Genomic DNA, 16,082 nt, shown 5'->3' on the forward strand with positions numbered 1-16,082 from the left:
CCCTGCTGAGTGTTCCTGTCCTGCTGCACCAACACAAGGACCAGGACAGAGAGGGCTGTGAATGGCTGGCCACAGCACAAGCCACACCCACCCTCAACAGGCCACACCTCTCTTTCCCCTGTCATCTACAGGCCACACCCCTCCTTTCTCTCTCAAAGGAAGGAGCAAAGAGAGTGATAACACCTGGACTCATTAAGTCTTCCCTGTTGCACACATCATTCTGGCAGTCTGAGTATTGAGCTCACTGCAAGTATGGATTTAAATCACTCTGGATTCACTCTGAGATATGCACAATGCTATTAAGATGAATCAATATATTTTTTTTACATTTTTAAGCAGAAAGGTACCCAATACTTCAATCTTTTGTTCCAGTTTGATGAGGGTATAAACAAATACAGACAGAACTGTACATATATATATATAACACACACACACACACACACACACACACACACACTACTTAACTTGTCACTACACCTGTAAATGCACCTGCCACTGTCCCTGACACCGCTCCTGTAAGCTTATCTATGCCCAAGCCAGAGCGGCAGGATCTCGTACCTTAGTCTTCCCCAGCTGCCACTCTTTCTTGGCCCTGTCGTGATGGCTGAGCAGGTCTGTGCATTTGCGCTTATCGTCAGCAGCAGAGCTTTTGTCCTTCAGGATAATCTTGTATCTGGAGAGGAAAGAAACATGGGGCACAGGGTGTGCCATGTGTCCAAGTGCAGCACAATGTTGAATGCAGAATGGACACTTTACTGTGTCTATGTCTAAAAGCTGAAAGGGGGAATATGGTAATATCACAGCAATTTCATTGTAATATAAACCTGCTTTTGAGCAGGGCTTTCCCTTAATGTCATCGGAAGATGAGATAAAGTTACTTTTTGAGCCTTAGAAGATAAGGTATTTTTTGTTATACTAAAATTTAAGTAGACAAATACCCCTGCAAATATACTGCAATTATATAATGAAGTACTATGTAACATTATAACATGTACTGTATAATGATGAACATTAGGCTAGGGTAATAAAAGGTTTCAGTTGGATTCCAGGTGAGGCTAAGTACTGATTAGAGGTGTGGAATAGGAGTTAGGGTTAAAGGAAGGTCACCTGTAGTTCCATATAACTGCACAGCAAGCTGTTCTATGCGTACATGCCAGCTGTGTAGTATAATTAGATATGTACATTTTTACATTACTTTTCCGGCTGAAGAAAAGGGAACCCTATCTTAAATCTCAACATACCTGTGTCAATTAGTTAAGACTGAACTTGGCTTCCTAGTAAGTGAGTGAAACACACCTGTCAAATTGTGCATATGATCTGCTTATTACAAGGATAACAGGTATTCTCCTGCATCGTCGTACCTGCTGATGAAGTCCTTAAACGTTCTGCGAACAGGGAATCCTGCCCGGCGGACCTTTACTGTCTCCAGCATTCCTGAATACCGCAGCTGATTCAGAACCACTTCTGGGTCAAACACGTTTGGATTCTGAGGAGGAAAGTGAGAGGTGTTCTGTGGGTATCCTGAGGGTAGCCATGCTGTAGCGTATTCTTCCACTGATATCAATAGGATAGAACCAGGAAAGGGTATAGAAAACCATAAAAACCTAATCCAATCACCCATTTAGTATGCCAGGTTTACAGTTAAGCCAGGAACTCTAGTCTTTAGCAGAGATTGCTTCTGTGGGAGTACTCAGCAGCCTCTGTTCTGAGCACTGCAGTGGGCTTTAGCACTGAGTCACATTGGGCTAGAGCACCATGGGGTCCACCCTGCTCCAGCCCAGCCAAGGGGCCCAGGGGTGGGACAGACAGGACATAACCAGCAGGAAAACCCACATGTCCAGGAGAGGACCAATAACAGAACATAAACCTCCACCAAAAGACCATTAGGAAAACACACATTTAAAGAGAGGACAAATAGGCAAATGCAAGTCTCCAGGAGAGGAACAATTAGAAAATTCATATGTCCAATGCCCCTCTGGAAGGGAATTATAATTTTGAAAGGGAATTCATTGAGGCAGAATGCCCTGTAAGTCCTCTGTTACACAGGCATTTTACTTGAAAAGGACACAGGTCAACTAGATGACTCAGCATGGCTCAGACTGAAAGAGTCTCAGTTGTAAAGGCAGCTGGTCCTACCTTCTCCATGTTGGGCTTGATGCAGCGGATAAAGAAGGGGTTAGAAGCGCTCAGGGTGGCCATCAGAGCATGTAGAGAGTCCTGAGGGAGAAACAGGAGTCGTGAATAATATCCATATCAGACAGCAGTGAAAGAATCACCCTGATCTCTATCTCATACACCATGAGCATCACTCTAATATCCATCTCCACCCATCAGGGAGGCAGTGTAGCATAGCGGTAAGGAGCAGGACTCGTAACTGAAAGATTCCTGGTTTGATTCCCCACTGGGGCACCGCTGTTCCCCTTGGGCAAGGTACTTACTCCAGAATTGCCTCAGTAAATATCCAGCTGTATAAATACAAAGCATTGTAAGAATTGTAACCTGTGTAAGTCGCTCTGGCTAAGAGAGTCTGCTAAATGCCAATAATGTAATCTCACACAGCCATAAGCATCACTCTGATGTGACACACTGGAGAGAGTCTAGAGGGGAGTGTGGAGTGTGTTCATTGGTCTGTGAGACTCACAGCAGCAGAATGTGAGTGTGAGATATTTACACATAAGTATACACACACACACACACATACACACACACACACACACGTGCGCACACACACACATACACACACATGCAGATTACACATAAAGAAAAAAACACACAGATGCACACAGAGATTAGGACTGTAACATATTACAAAATGCCTCTCATTAAAAATACACTGCCTTAATCACTCTTAGTCTTGGAAGTTTAGAAGTTAGGTCAAGATGGAGCTATGGCCAAAAGCCAACCATCACAATCACAGGCTGAAAGCTTGGACTAAGATTTCACTGTGTCCTTGGTTATTCAGTGTGGGTGCATGTTGTTGAGATTTGTTATTCAATTATTTTTAAATCTTTTGTGTTTCTATGTACTTTGGTCTATTATTGGTGTAATCAGGTAATGCATAATTTAAAACATCATTTCATCCAAAGGCATACATGTAATCACAGTTTACTCCCTACCCATAATCCCCTGTGAAGCTCACCCTGAACTGCGAGCTGACGGTTGGCTTGCGTCTGGCAGTGCCCATCTTCAGCGTCTCCTCACTGCTCCGGCTGCCAACTTGCTCGAACAAGTCATATATAAAGTCCAGCCTGAAAAACAGACACACAAACACACACACACACACACACACACACACAAACCCAACATGCAAGGCAGAACATGATTCAAAAACTCGTCAAAGAAGGAAATGACATTTCAACAATTGAAGAGATTTCATTGTGAAAGACTTCTTTATTAATTAAAAATGACAGGCCTCTACATTTTATATAAGTAAGTTTTTATTTTATTAAATTATAGACCTACGTTGTGCTTTAGCTGTGACTGACTTGCACACAGGCTACACCTACACTGTGCTTTCACTACTGTCTCCCTGCTTCTCTCACTGGGTATGTGGCAAAGGATGAAATGACTGCCTTGGTGCAACTTACCTGCTGTCTTTCAGCATATTTAAAATGTCGTCTCTGAACGTGTCACGGTTCTTCTCCAGAATCCCTCTCACATCATACAGGACCTAGCACACACACACAGGACTCACTTACACTGCTAACCAGTGACCAGGTATATGGGTATGTGTTTGTGGGGTATACTCCATACAGATACAGCATAAAGAGTTAGGCCCTTTGGGGGTCTTCCTACATTAGTAATCACAGTAGCCCTGAGGTCTGATCTGGATACAATCTCATACAAGTGGAAGCAGCGTGGAATAGTGGTAAAGAACAGGAAATGTAACCAAAACTTTTCTGGTTTGATTCCCTATTGGGACAGTGCTGTTTGAACAAGGTACTTAACCCACAATTGTCTCAGTAAATATCCATCTGTATAAATAGATGAAATTTAACCTATTTAAGTCTAGATGAGAGTGTGTGCTGAATGACAGTAATGTAATTGGGTGGCAGTTCTTTAATCAAAGTTAAGGACAAAGCACTGAGGAAGATAGCTGAAGGGTGTGCTGGTCTTCAGTGCCTCCATAGTTCCTACAAGCTTCTGCAGTTTTAGTGCTGGGCAAACCTGAGCTTGAATAAATGGAGTTGCTTTCACCACTCTAACCACTATTATTCAGTCATCTACAGACATACTGGAATTTGAGACTAGACATTTTCTTCCCTTCAGAGTTTGGCTGACACAGCAGATATAACTTGGGACTCCGTCACGTCAGAGAGAAGATAACCAACATGCTCCACACCCTCTCATGACAGTGCTGACGCAGTTCTGATAAAAATGAGTTTGTTTCTGCTGAGCCATGCAGGGCTCAATGGCGTCTACACAGAGTACAAGTAGAAAGCAGCTCACAGGTGGTCATTAGCACAGGTACTTACCTCGCCAGCGTAGTGCTTGATGCCAAACTGGTGATCAGCCACCCTCGGCTTCACATAATAGGGGTTAACCTGTGGAATGAGCCACATGTAACACATTACATCATGCTGTAACATTTAATAAGCTACCGCATGTAAACTGTGCAATTCACCTTGCTAACACATCTGTCTGAGCAATTCAGTTGTATGGCAGCGCTCACCAATGCTGCATCTGTGTGCATGGATCCCCATGAAAATCATGAAACATCACATCCATATCAATTTTCATAATATCTCATGCTTAACCAGACACGATTCAATCCAGGCTGTGCCCTGGGTCAGTGTGCACAGGTTCTGTAAGGCTGATCTCTGGGTCAGTAGGCTGCAGAGAGCTGATCAGAGGTCAGTATTGCTTGTTTGCAATGTGAGCAAGGTGTGGAGCAGTGGGTGGACGCCACAGTGTGAATTAATACTCACAGCATGCCGGCTGTGCAGTTTCTCCAGCAGTGTGTAGTCTGTACCTTTGGGGAATCGGCTCTCCTCATTGATAAGGGCCAACAAGCCCAGTTTCTGAGGGTCAGACAAGAGACAAATTTATACAGTGTTCGAATCATTTTCAAAAACTGTGTGATATTATGCATTTGAACATGCATGTTCTATAAAAAGACTACAGAAAGACATTTTTGAGTAATACTAATGTAAAAACTCAGTAAATTTAATGCTAAATACTGTAATTCATCAGAACCTACTTTCATCACAAAAGAACCTGTGATTTCACAACCGAAAACTTGAATTTGAATACCCGACTTATGTGATTATTGTTAAGTTGGCTCACTGATTTAAGTGCCAGTTTCTATGCTACTTTCTGTGCTGGTTTTCAAGGCACCCATCTTTGTGCTGGTCTCTGTACTGCTGCCATTGTTGGCCTCTGTGTCGGTGTCAGAATGGATGGTACAGTTTTACCTTCTCAATGAGGTCCAGACACTCTGCATTATCCATCCAGTCTATGGCTTCCCAGTGTATGCCCTCCCTGTGAGGGGAACAAAGGAGATGTTAGTGTGAGCAACACACACAGTCTGTGCTAAATGATATGGCATTCTTGAGGTCTGGGCCTGTACTAAATTATATGACGCTCTCATGGACTGGGCTGCAGTGGTACTCTCTCGGGAAGGCTCACCTGTTATACTCTAACTGCTCAAGGGAAAAGATGTGCTTGTTGAAATACTCTTGCAGCTTCTCGTTGGCATAGTTGATGTTGAACTGCTCAAACCGGTTCACCTGGGAGGCAGACAGGGTCAAACATAACCACAAGATCACATCAACATACGGGCATAATGGCAGTCACATAACTTTTGCTCCTCTTCAGCTGTGATCCACAAAAGAGAAAGTAAATGTCAGGAGTGCACGAGGGAATACTCACCTCAAAGTTCTCGAAGCCAAAGATGTCCAGGATGCCGATGGACTTGAAGTTGTCCTTCCCCTTAATCTTCTGGTTTATTCTCATGATGATCCAGGAGAAACACTCAGAGTACAGTGCCATAGCCACTGAGTCACGGGAGTCAATTGCCTATCAATTACAGTCAGAGAACATGACCGGAGTTAGTATCGCACAAAAACTCTGAGCTCTTCTTTCAGAACTGTCACTCCTGCTGGAAAGGGCCACCAGGGGGGACAGCTCTGGGACCAATACAGATAGGCTTAATTTTGATTTCTTTCATGTGGCTGAGAAGGTGTAATAACTGAGTAAAGAGAATAGGAAGAGCAGACAGCACAGGTGAGCTCTGCACCTCCTTGCTCTGCACCTGCATACTCATATCTACTATGCGTGTGTCTTTTTCCCAGTCATTCTCCACGCACTGTATTACATAGCACTGATGGGGGGGGGTTCTGGTATTTCAGGGCCTGATGGGGCGTGCTAGGGTGTGTCAGGCTCTGACTGGGTGTGTTAGGGCATGTCAGACGCTACCTGCTCCACGGTCAGCGGTGAGCAGATTTCTTCACCCCGCAGGATCATGGAGCGCTGGGTAAGAACCTCGGACAGCTGGAAGGAGTCCAGGCCCAGCAGGTCACTCACGTTAGTGACCACTGCAGACGGGAGAGATGCCAGTCTCAGACACTGTGACCCGCTCACCCACACACACATACACATGCCACAAGAAACACACACAATCGCACACGTATACACATATACACCGTTAGAAACACACACATACACACCACAGATCCACATGCACACACACACCATAAAACATACACCCTAGATCAGATACATCCTAACCCTACCCCTAACACACACACAGACACAGACACACGGGTTGGAAGTGGGAAGAACTACACAGCAGCTTGGCTTCTTTCCAAGGGATCTCCTGGATTTGAATGCTGTTGGATCAGAGTCCGAGCCCTGCCCCTCTGCCAATGTTAAACTAGTTCCTGATTAATCCGAACTCCCCGCAGCTCCTGGCCACCGTGCCGTCCTCTTGGACACACTTCAAAGGCTCAGAGCGCTCCCTAATTCCCCCACTCTGGAAACAGGGACAGGGCTCATCGACAGAGAGAGAGAAATGCCAGCTTGTGTTGGGGGTGCGTCTCATGTCAGAGCACAGCTCGTGCTGGTGTTGGGGTGTGCCTGTTGTGTTGCAGTCTATCTCATACTGTATGTGGGGCAGCAGTGGAGCATAGTAGTAAGGAGCAGGGGTTGTAACTGAAAGGTGCTGCCTTGATTCCCGGCTGAGGCATTGCTGCTGTACTCAGGGGCAAAGGATCTTAACCCACAATTGCCTTGGTAAATATCCAGCTGTATAAATGAATAACATGTAAAAATTGTTACCTTTGTAACTCACTCTGGATAAGAGCTCAATTCTAATAATGTTATGTAATGTAATGTACACAGTGAGGTGGAGCTCATTCAGGTGTTCTGTTCAGGAGCTCTGCTGAAGCAGGCCATTCTCACCTCCCTTGGTGGTGATTTGCGCACCGCCGGCTGTCATGAACTCGATGTTCCCCATCTGCAGGACCCCGGACAGCAGCTTAAAGACATCCCGGATCTCCTCCTCAGTGAACTCCATCACCTTCAGCGCTTCCTGCAGTGAGAGCACATTGAGAGCAGAACTGACACCCACACCGCACAGCTTTTAACACACTCGCTCATGCCACACAGACACACACGCCACTGCACACTTTGTGCCACACTCACACATCCACAACACCACTGCACACCTTGTAACACACTCACACCACACATACATACCACACATCTAATGCCACACTCACACACACACCACACACCTCATACCACACTAACACACTCACAATGCCACTGCACACTGCCACACTCACTGTGCTCACAAGAAGCACTGGAAATGTCTCACTTTTAGCATGATTACAAAGACTGTTTGCAAAGCCTCTCGTCCCTTTTTTTATTTGCCCATGTGCTGAGGGCATCCAATACCATTCATGTTACCACATAGCCTAGCACTGAGCCTGACAGAATCTTCGATTATGGCACTGTTTGGTGGTGTGGTCCATTGTTCAAATATTCACTGCTTCAGAGAGACCACCTGTTCAGCCTGGTTCCACATCTTTTCCACCCCGCAGATAACCCCAATGTCCATTCGGGACAGGACCAGCCCAGGGTTGGCTCACCATCACGCTGTCGAACAGCTGCTTGTCATCCAGACTGCGGTCCTTCACGCAGCCCGCCTGGCTCAGGTAGTGGTAGGACTCCGGCTCCGTCAGAAAGAACATCTCTGAGCCAGACACAGCATGCTCATGTCAGCAGCACAATCCAAAAGGCAGCTTACACAACTACATTACCCCTTATTGTGCCTGAACAGTGCAATGTGAGCATTTACTCCGCAGAGCAGTGTAAAATATTTCATGCATTACAGATGAATACTCTGCAGCATGTGTATACAGTTTATCTCAGCTTGCTATAAACCAGTATGTAAACTAAATGTAAAAGCCTCTATAAGGTTTATAAACCTGCATATAACCCCACAGTAAAACCTCTGCTATGGCTTTGTAATATGGATATATAAATAAGGGGGCCACACTGGTACAAAAAACTTCAGGCCTTCCTTCAGGTCACACAATGCAAGGCAGGATTATTTTATGGGAGGTACTAAACAAGAGTGTGTGTAACACGAAAAAGACTTGGGTGCACCAGGGGCACAAGTCTAATTTGATCTCAGCATTGTGCTGGAGACATGAAAAAGGCAAACGGCATGCTGGGATACAAAGCAAAAAGTACTTATTACAATGAAATTAAAGAATGTTATAATGGTGTTATACAATGCCTTTGTCAGACCACGTTTAGAGTTCTGTGTTCAGTTCTAGGCACCTCACTCTATGGAGGATATACAAGCTTTTAAAAGCACTGATACGGGCAGGTGGCGCAGTGAGTGGCACTAACCTCTCTGCTCCTTCCCAGCTCCCGCCAGCAGCGCATAGAAGATGTGATAGTTCCGCTCTCCAGGGTTCTGTCGCACCACACGGTTCTGGAGCACAGATCAAAGCACTTTAATACGAATCTTACACCTCCCCATAGGTACCCCTGTCTTTGATGATTCACAGTTTAAAGTCCTTTTATGGGAAATACAGGGTGATGTGTTCTGCTTTAGCGCTGTGCCCATGCATGTTCAGCAAGCCCTTAATCAAAAACCACTGCAGTGGAATGATTCCCACAAGCAGACAGTGAGTGCGGCAGGGTGAAGTCCTACGGTCCGGTGTTACCTTTTCCAGTAGATCTGAAGAGGAGAAGCTAAGGAATTCATATGCGGGTCTTTCACAGGGATTGTCCGTTAGCCTGAATGTCTTTTTTTTCCTGTAAAGAGCTGTCAGTGTGCAGCAGTAATTGGCTTTGTGTGGTAGCTCTCTTACTGTTTACCGAGCGCTGTGCGGTTTAACAGGGTCGCCACTCCTGCAGCTGAAGCACAAAGAAAGAAAACGTGTGTGTGTGTGTGTTTGTATGTATGTATGCATTTATGTATGTATGAGTGAAACCGGTAGGCAATGTGTGTGTGTTTGTATGAGTGAAAGAAAGAGGTTGTGTGAGTGTGTGTGTGTGTGTGTGTGTGCGTGTGTATGTGTGTACATGCAGCAGTAGCAGAGGGATACAGTCGATGATGGACCCGCCCTGAATGTTTCCATTCTGGGAAAAGTGCAGCAGGATGAACTTCCCGAAGCGGCTGGAATTGTTGTTGTAAACAGTCTTGGCATTTCCAAATGCCTCCATGATGGGACTGCAGACACATGAAGACAGACATCACAGACATGGCGATATCAGCAATACTGTATCAACTCCGTGCGTGAGTGTGCATGCATGTATATGCGTGTGTACCTGCTCTGCACGATGGCCTGCTCTACGCGAGTGGTCTTCTCAGAGGGTGGGGTCCCTCCAGAGTTCTGACTCATGACTGACAGGAACTGCAGCAGCAGTTTGGTGCTCTCCGTCTTCCCAGCACCACTCTCTCCACTGCAGACACAGACACGTTTCTAATAAACACACTGAGCACGTCACACAGTATCACCACAACACTTCTATCACAATATACATTCCTAATGACACACATTCATTAAATCACGCATTTACCACATTGCATATCTCTAAATCTCACATTCCCCATCACCAGAGCCTGCAGTGTTTTAACCTTTTCAGCCGTTTCATTCTATTAATGTCACATTCAATACACAAGTGGGAGCTATTATTGGATTCCACTGCTGTCAGACATCAGTGTCTGATTGGATTCCCAATTCCCCCTGAGCTGCCAGTGTGTGTCACAGACATTGAAGGCATGTGGGATTAGAAAGTGATTCCTGGCTCAGTAAAGGTGTGGCCCGTTAGGGGGGCAACTCCCAGCTCAGTAAAGTGTGGAGCATTAGGGGGGCGACCCCTGGCTCAGTGAACAGAGCTAAGAGGGCTATTCCCTAGCTCAGTGAAGGTGTGGGGGAAAAGAGGGTGAGCCCTAGCTCTGACAGGCTTCCAGGCCTTTGCGATGAAACAGCAGCACGAGAAATAATGAGACCTGCAACATTCCTCTAAAATACAAAACTATCTGACAGAACCAACTGCAGGGCGCCATGCTGGAACAGCTGCCGAGTGACCTCCAATTACCTTCCACGTGGACCTGATGGTGAACATGCTAACACATTTGTTTTAATAGCGTGGTGCTCCAGACAGCCCACCTGATCAGCACACACTGGCTATCGTGTCTCTTCCACAGGCAGCGGTAGCACTCGTTGGCTATGGCGAATATGTGGGGAGGCAGCTCTCCCAGGTGGTGCTGGCTGTACAGCTCCACAGCGGCCAGGTCGTACAGCCCAGTGATCGGCTTATAGGGGTTCACCGCCGCCAGGATGGAGCCAATGTTGGTCTGAGAGAACAGAGGGATGAGGGGAGGGTGAGGAATCAGAGAGGGACAGAATGGACGAAGATAGAAAAAAAGGAAAGAGGAAGAGGAAGCAGCGCGAAGAGAGATGGAAAAGAGAGAGAGAAGACCATAATTAGTGCCACATATTCACAGCAATGCTGTAGGGCATCTTCTCTCTCCTGCTCAGAGACAGTTTTGGATGCTTGGTATGTTTTTTACTGCTTAAGCCAATCAATGGCCGACTGCACCACCGGGGTACAATATAATGAGCCAGGGGAGGCATTCAGATCTGATCAGCTTATGGAAAATCCCTGATAAAGAATATTCATCATCCACTCGAGATTAGTTCAGATTTCACCGCTTCCTGTCTCATGAAATAGCTTCTGTTTTGCTTTCTGCATCACTGAGGTCGGCTGTCAGGCATCCTTGAAAAATTAGCAGAGCTGGGTGGGTCTGAGAGTTTTTATTTCCTCGCTGTTATTGTTTTTGTTATAGTTCTAACTTTACTACTATTCTTCAGGGATCTATATTACTTGTGCCAGTAACTCAGTTTGGGGAGCATGCATTTTGCACAGGCATGCTTTCAACAGACCATGGCTTCCACTCTCCACTGAATGCACCTGGAAAGGAGATTAGAGAACATGCCTGTGTGGCATGTTATCAAAATAAATGCAATCTCACCGTATCATTACCTGCCCTTAGTGAACACACACGGCTGTTTTAGGGAAAAAAAAATTGTTTACAGGTTCCAGTAAATAAAACCCAAGGGAAAGAACTTACAAGGGAAATTTATACAGGCTTGGCACATCCAACCAATCACTAGCACTGGATTTTCATTCCCACAGCGCGACCCTTGATGACTTCCATCGCAAATCTCTACTGAGATCACTAATATTTAACGATACCCAGACCGTGTACAGTTACAATGAGGAAAATCTTACTAATAAAAGAAGAACCTTCTGTGACTGCAGAATAAGCCAAGCCCAGAGGAATAGGCTGTTATGTTGCAAGGGTTCTCAAATTGCTTTGGGAGAGGTCTGTGTTATGCAGCTGCATTTGTGCTGGTAGTACCAGATACATGAAATGACTGCTGCTCCCTTGAGATGTTGTGAATTTGTGCAAGCAAACATGTTTGACTCTGTTCAACACAAGGTGGCAGCAGACCAAATATTCTTATTCCGGTCAAGCTGCTGTTTCTACTGCAACAGCAATCCTGCCATCCATCACTGCTATTGCCATCACCAACTGCCAGCCAACCTCCCCTCCAGAAAACGGAAACATTCATTTAAACATGCAATGCCATTCACGAGAACCAAAGCAGTGTGACTGTACAGGTAACAGCAAAATAAGGACATGAGTGTGATCTGCTCTGATGGTGTGGTCAATCTGCTTCAGCATAAACAAACCCGGGTATTAATATTCTATGCCTACAAATATTCTGATGCCTACAAACATCAGCTCTGAAATAAACAATGACACAGGGCTAAATATGCATTACACACAAACAAATCAGCATCCTGACAGACCACCTTTGATTTTATGAACTGGTGCACTGGTGTGCGACTTCCTCCAACGTTTCTTGGAGAAATACGCCCTGGTTCATTGCGCTCAGCGCCTGGGCTGATGTGCTTTTTGGAAGCGTCCGTCTCACTCGGGGTTATGGATGCATCCACGTGCTGCACAGTCAGCAGGAGAGCTGCTGCCTGCATGCAGGCAGGCCTCCCATTGCGAGACAGGGTTTACATTAGGGGTCATCGGAGCAGAGCAGAATCCCTCTGCGGGCTGTAACGGGGGGAGTATAGACAGCAAATGGGGGTCACAGCTCTTCCAGGGGGGGGTCACATGGTCGCTCCAGGGAACCGATGTCGTTGATGGAGGAAGAGCCCAGTATACTGGCATGGACATTCTCTGGTGGCACTTTTGATTGAGACCTCGTATTACCCTAAACTAATGCTTAAAATAGCACCTCGGCCTGCTTTTTACAAGTGAGGCTTGTTTTGGTGTAGAATACTGAGCTGCTGCTGTCAGCTCCTTGTGAAAAAAACATGGCCGGTACGGTATTTGTGCAAACAGAAAGATAGAAGTAAAGAAATTTTGTCACATTATTTCTTTTCGTTAGAGCATCTACAACAAATAAATCCAGCTTCATTTTAAGAGTTTAACTAGTAGCTGTGTTTTGCTTTCACAAAGAAAATCTTTGACTACTGGAAGTTAAAATCGATCACTTCCTGGTTGGTGTCCCTGGGATATTGATTTCAGTACCACTATGTACACATACTGTACATACACAAATGGAGTCCACAGTAATTTCAGCAGGTCTGTGGCACTCATGGCAAGGCCTGATTGGTGGTTGTCACATTATCAAAGCTTTTCATTGGCTCAGTCAGCCACACACATCTGCATCTGCATCCCTTACATTACATCATATTCCCTGCATTACAGAATCACATGCACAAAGATCTCACATATATGTTGTCCTTCTGGTAGCGCTGGTAGAGGTTGTGCATGATAGCAGCTTCATGCAGCTCCGCTAGCGTAGACATGTCTTCCACTCCATCGATGCTGCTCTGATGCATGGGATACACCTTCTCCCTGCTCACCTCTCCTGGCTGCAGGTAGATCACCTGGAAAGAATGTTGGGCAAAATCACAATCACAATCACACCCCCATAGAGGTGACAGGGAGTGGGCCTGTGCGGAAGAGATCACTGAGGATCTCCACAATTTCCCAGTAATTCCCAATAATTACATTATTGTCATTTAGCAAATATTTAAAAAAACATGGCATCCGCCCTCTGTGTGTGTGCACCATTTCTATGATTCTGTAGGGGAAGTCATCCCCACACACAGGGCTCTACATCAATGGAGACATATAAAGATTTACAATAGCTTCGGCTGGCTGATTTTACTCCAGCTTGGGCTCCCTCTATTCCAATTTTACACCAGGTCAGGCTCTCGGTACCCTGCAAGATTGAAGCTGATTAATGGGATCAAACAGAGAGGCTCTGCTCATCAGTGCGTGTGTCCGCACATCTGGAGGGTGACATCCTGCTCCAACAGCTCATGGCACTGTCAGGACACGCTTCCACTTCGACCAATACCAGAGAGTACCACACTGCATGATGGGAGAACAGAGGGTTTCAAGCAGCACATTAATGCAGTCCACTAGTACTTCACAGTGAGCGTGGTGAGAAATTACGGTACGTAATGAGGATGCTGGTGTGGGGGACCGTGTAGCAAATCTGCCTGATCACTGCAGGTGTTACCGAGAGATTAGACGTACTGGGATTAATAGCGGTATGCTGATTACTCGATGAATAACTTGTGGGGGAGGGGTAGTGGAGAATCTCCTTGTGCAGAGCAGTTCATGTCAGTGATGGAATGCATTATGCTGCAATTAAACTGCAATCCTGCCTTCTTTGCCTTACAGACTGCATTGTTGTTGCATGGATTCGCACACAGAGGTTTTGCTGTTTATGAGTCAGTCAGTGGCAGCAGAGGCGTGTAGCAGAATGGCACAGTTTCCTTGGTGACAGATGTGAGAGCAGACTGTTTGGGGCTTTGGGCGCAGCACGCTCTCTCCTATAACCTCAGCCATTCAAACCTGGCCACATGGAAATCCCCAATAAAAGGCTAATTCATATGCAAAAGTGGGCCTGATTTATAAAGACAATATTGGCTGTGAACATAAACATTGGTAGCTGGGCAATTGTATCCCAAGGCTAACTCCATGAACATAAACACACACAGTGCAAACACATTTGAAACCAAATAACTCAATGATCTAGGATGGAAACCAAAGGAAACCGACTTTCCATGGAAAGCTTAATTACGACATAATTACGTATTGCAGCTGAAATGTTTCCTATCGGTAATGTTAGCAGCAAGAGCTGCAGGGCAGCGCTGAAATGAAAGGATGTATAATGAAGAATTTAACCGGCCTGAGCCACCTGGAGAAGGGCATGCTGGGACAGCACAGGCCAGTAGTAGTAGCTGAAAGACCAGGCCACACCTCTAAAACCAAGAGCACTTCTCTGTAAGCATGTGAGGACTGATGCAGCCATGGAGACACAGTGCACTGGGAGAACTCTTCTTTCATGCATAAATAAATCAGGCTGGTCCTCCAAACCGCCCTATAAGCCCCACAGAACATTTATATTTAAAGGCCATCTAGGGCTGTTGTACAAAAACCATTACCAGTTTATCACACCTGAAATGTACAGTACCATTCAAAAGTTTGGAAAGACCGGATTAAGATAATGGGAAACATACATTCAAAGACATTTTGATCTAAAGACTTACACTTAAATGCTTGAAATTTTTTTCTTAGACAAATATAGTTGATGCTGAAGAATGGATTTCTTTCCAAATGTTTTAAAAAATATTTTTGGGTACTGTGAAGAATCTAAAATATAAGATAGTTTTGATTTCTTTAACACTTTTTTGGTCACTGCATAATTCCATTTGTGTTATTTCATAGTTTTGATGTCTTTACCATTATTCTAAAACATGGAAAATAGTAAAAATAAAAAAAAACACCTCTGTGAGTAGGTGTGTCCAAACTTTTGAGTGGTGCTGTATATGTAACTAACGCAAGTATTTAATTTCACAAAGTACATGAAAATTGAACTTACCAAGCAAATATCTAATGGGCCTTACAGGTCTGAATGATAAAGGCTTAGTATGTCCAACCAAGCACTTTCTCTGAGTTTTATTTTCCACATAGGATAATTGCTAAGCTTTTCATAAATATGTGCTTTTCAACAGGCTGCATTCGTGTGAGAGATTGTAATGCATGTGAGGTGTATGTGATTCTGTCCCAGGCTCTGCGGTATGAGATGTACTACATTACATACTACATCATTGGGAAATGATTGTGGCTTTTGTTACTGTGAGTTAAACCCTGCATGGTCATTCCAAGAGGCTTGCCATATCCCCTAAAGGGATAACTGTTACACAGTGGTGTACAAAAGAGAAAGTAAATCAGAGCCTCAGGATGGTATACAATGTCAGCCAGTAACATGTGATATGATTAAATTACATCTCTAACCTGTTTTCATATCTCAGGCAGCAATAATACATTCCTGATATTCCAGCACTACCAGTACTCCGATTAGTAATAAAACTGATCATTGTTGTGCTTGTGGAGCACTGGTTTATTTAAATCTCACTATTCAACAAGCAAATGAGATGAAAAGGATAGAGTCATATGGGAACACAACCCAGAACCCTCAAGAATACAAGTACAGATGGTGAACTGTGAG

The 16,082-nt window shown here is 45.0% G+C and overlaps 1 protein-coding gene across 1 annotated transcript in view; it reads right to left on the minus strand.

Annotated features, from left to right (window-relative positions):
- The window catches only part of LOC118789264 (unconventional myosin-X-like), a 39,341-nt gene that overhangs the window by 11,864 nt on the left and 11,395 nt on the right, over nt 1-16,082 (minus strand). The window contains exons 3-21 of the mRNA XM_036545607.1: nt 13,285-13,443; nt 10,635-10,822; nt 9,790-9,924; nt 9,567-9,691; nt 9,183-9,196; nt 8,863-8,947; nt 8,094-8,197; nt 7,402-7,531; nt 6,418-6,536; nt 5,872-6,018; nt 5,629-5,729; nt 5,415-5,481; nt 4,929-5,021; nt 4,476-4,544; nt 3,588-3,670; nt 3,140-3,248; nt 2,137-2,217; nt 1,362-1,486; nt 559-673 (exon numbers count right to left, since the gene is read on the minus strand). Coding sequence (XP_036401500.1) covers nt 559-673; nt 1,362-1,486; nt 2,137-2,217; nt 3,140-3,248; nt 3,588-3,670; nt 4,476-4,544; nt 4,929-5,021; nt 5,415-5,481; nt 5,629-5,729; nt 5,872-6,018; nt 6,418-6,536; nt 7,402-7,531; nt 8,094-8,197; nt 8,863-8,947; nt 9,183-9,196; nt 9,567-9,691; nt 9,790-9,924; nt 10,635-10,822; nt 13,285-13,443 — 2,049 coding nt within the window. The remainder of the gene's footprint in view (nt 1-558; nt 674-1,361; nt 1,487-2,136; nt 2,218-3,139; nt 3,249-3,587; nt 3,671-4,475; nt 4,545-4,928; nt 5,022-5,414; nt 5,482-5,628; nt 5,730-5,871; nt 6,019-6,417; nt 6,537-7,401; nt 7,532-8,093; nt 8,198-8,862; nt 8,948-9,182; nt 9,197-9,566; nt 9,692-9,789; nt 9,925-10,634; nt 10,823-13,284; nt 13,444-16,082) is intronic.

The sequence above is a fragment of the Megalops cyprinoides genome, chromosome 14 (assembly GCF_013368585.1).
Source record: "Megalops cyprinoides isolate fMegCyp1 chromosome 14, fMegCyp1.pri, whole genome shotgun sequence".
In the NCBI taxonomy this organism is placed as follows: domain Eukaryota; kingdom Metazoa; phylum Chordata; class Actinopteri; order Elopiformes; family Megalopidae; genus Megalops; species Megalops cyprinoides.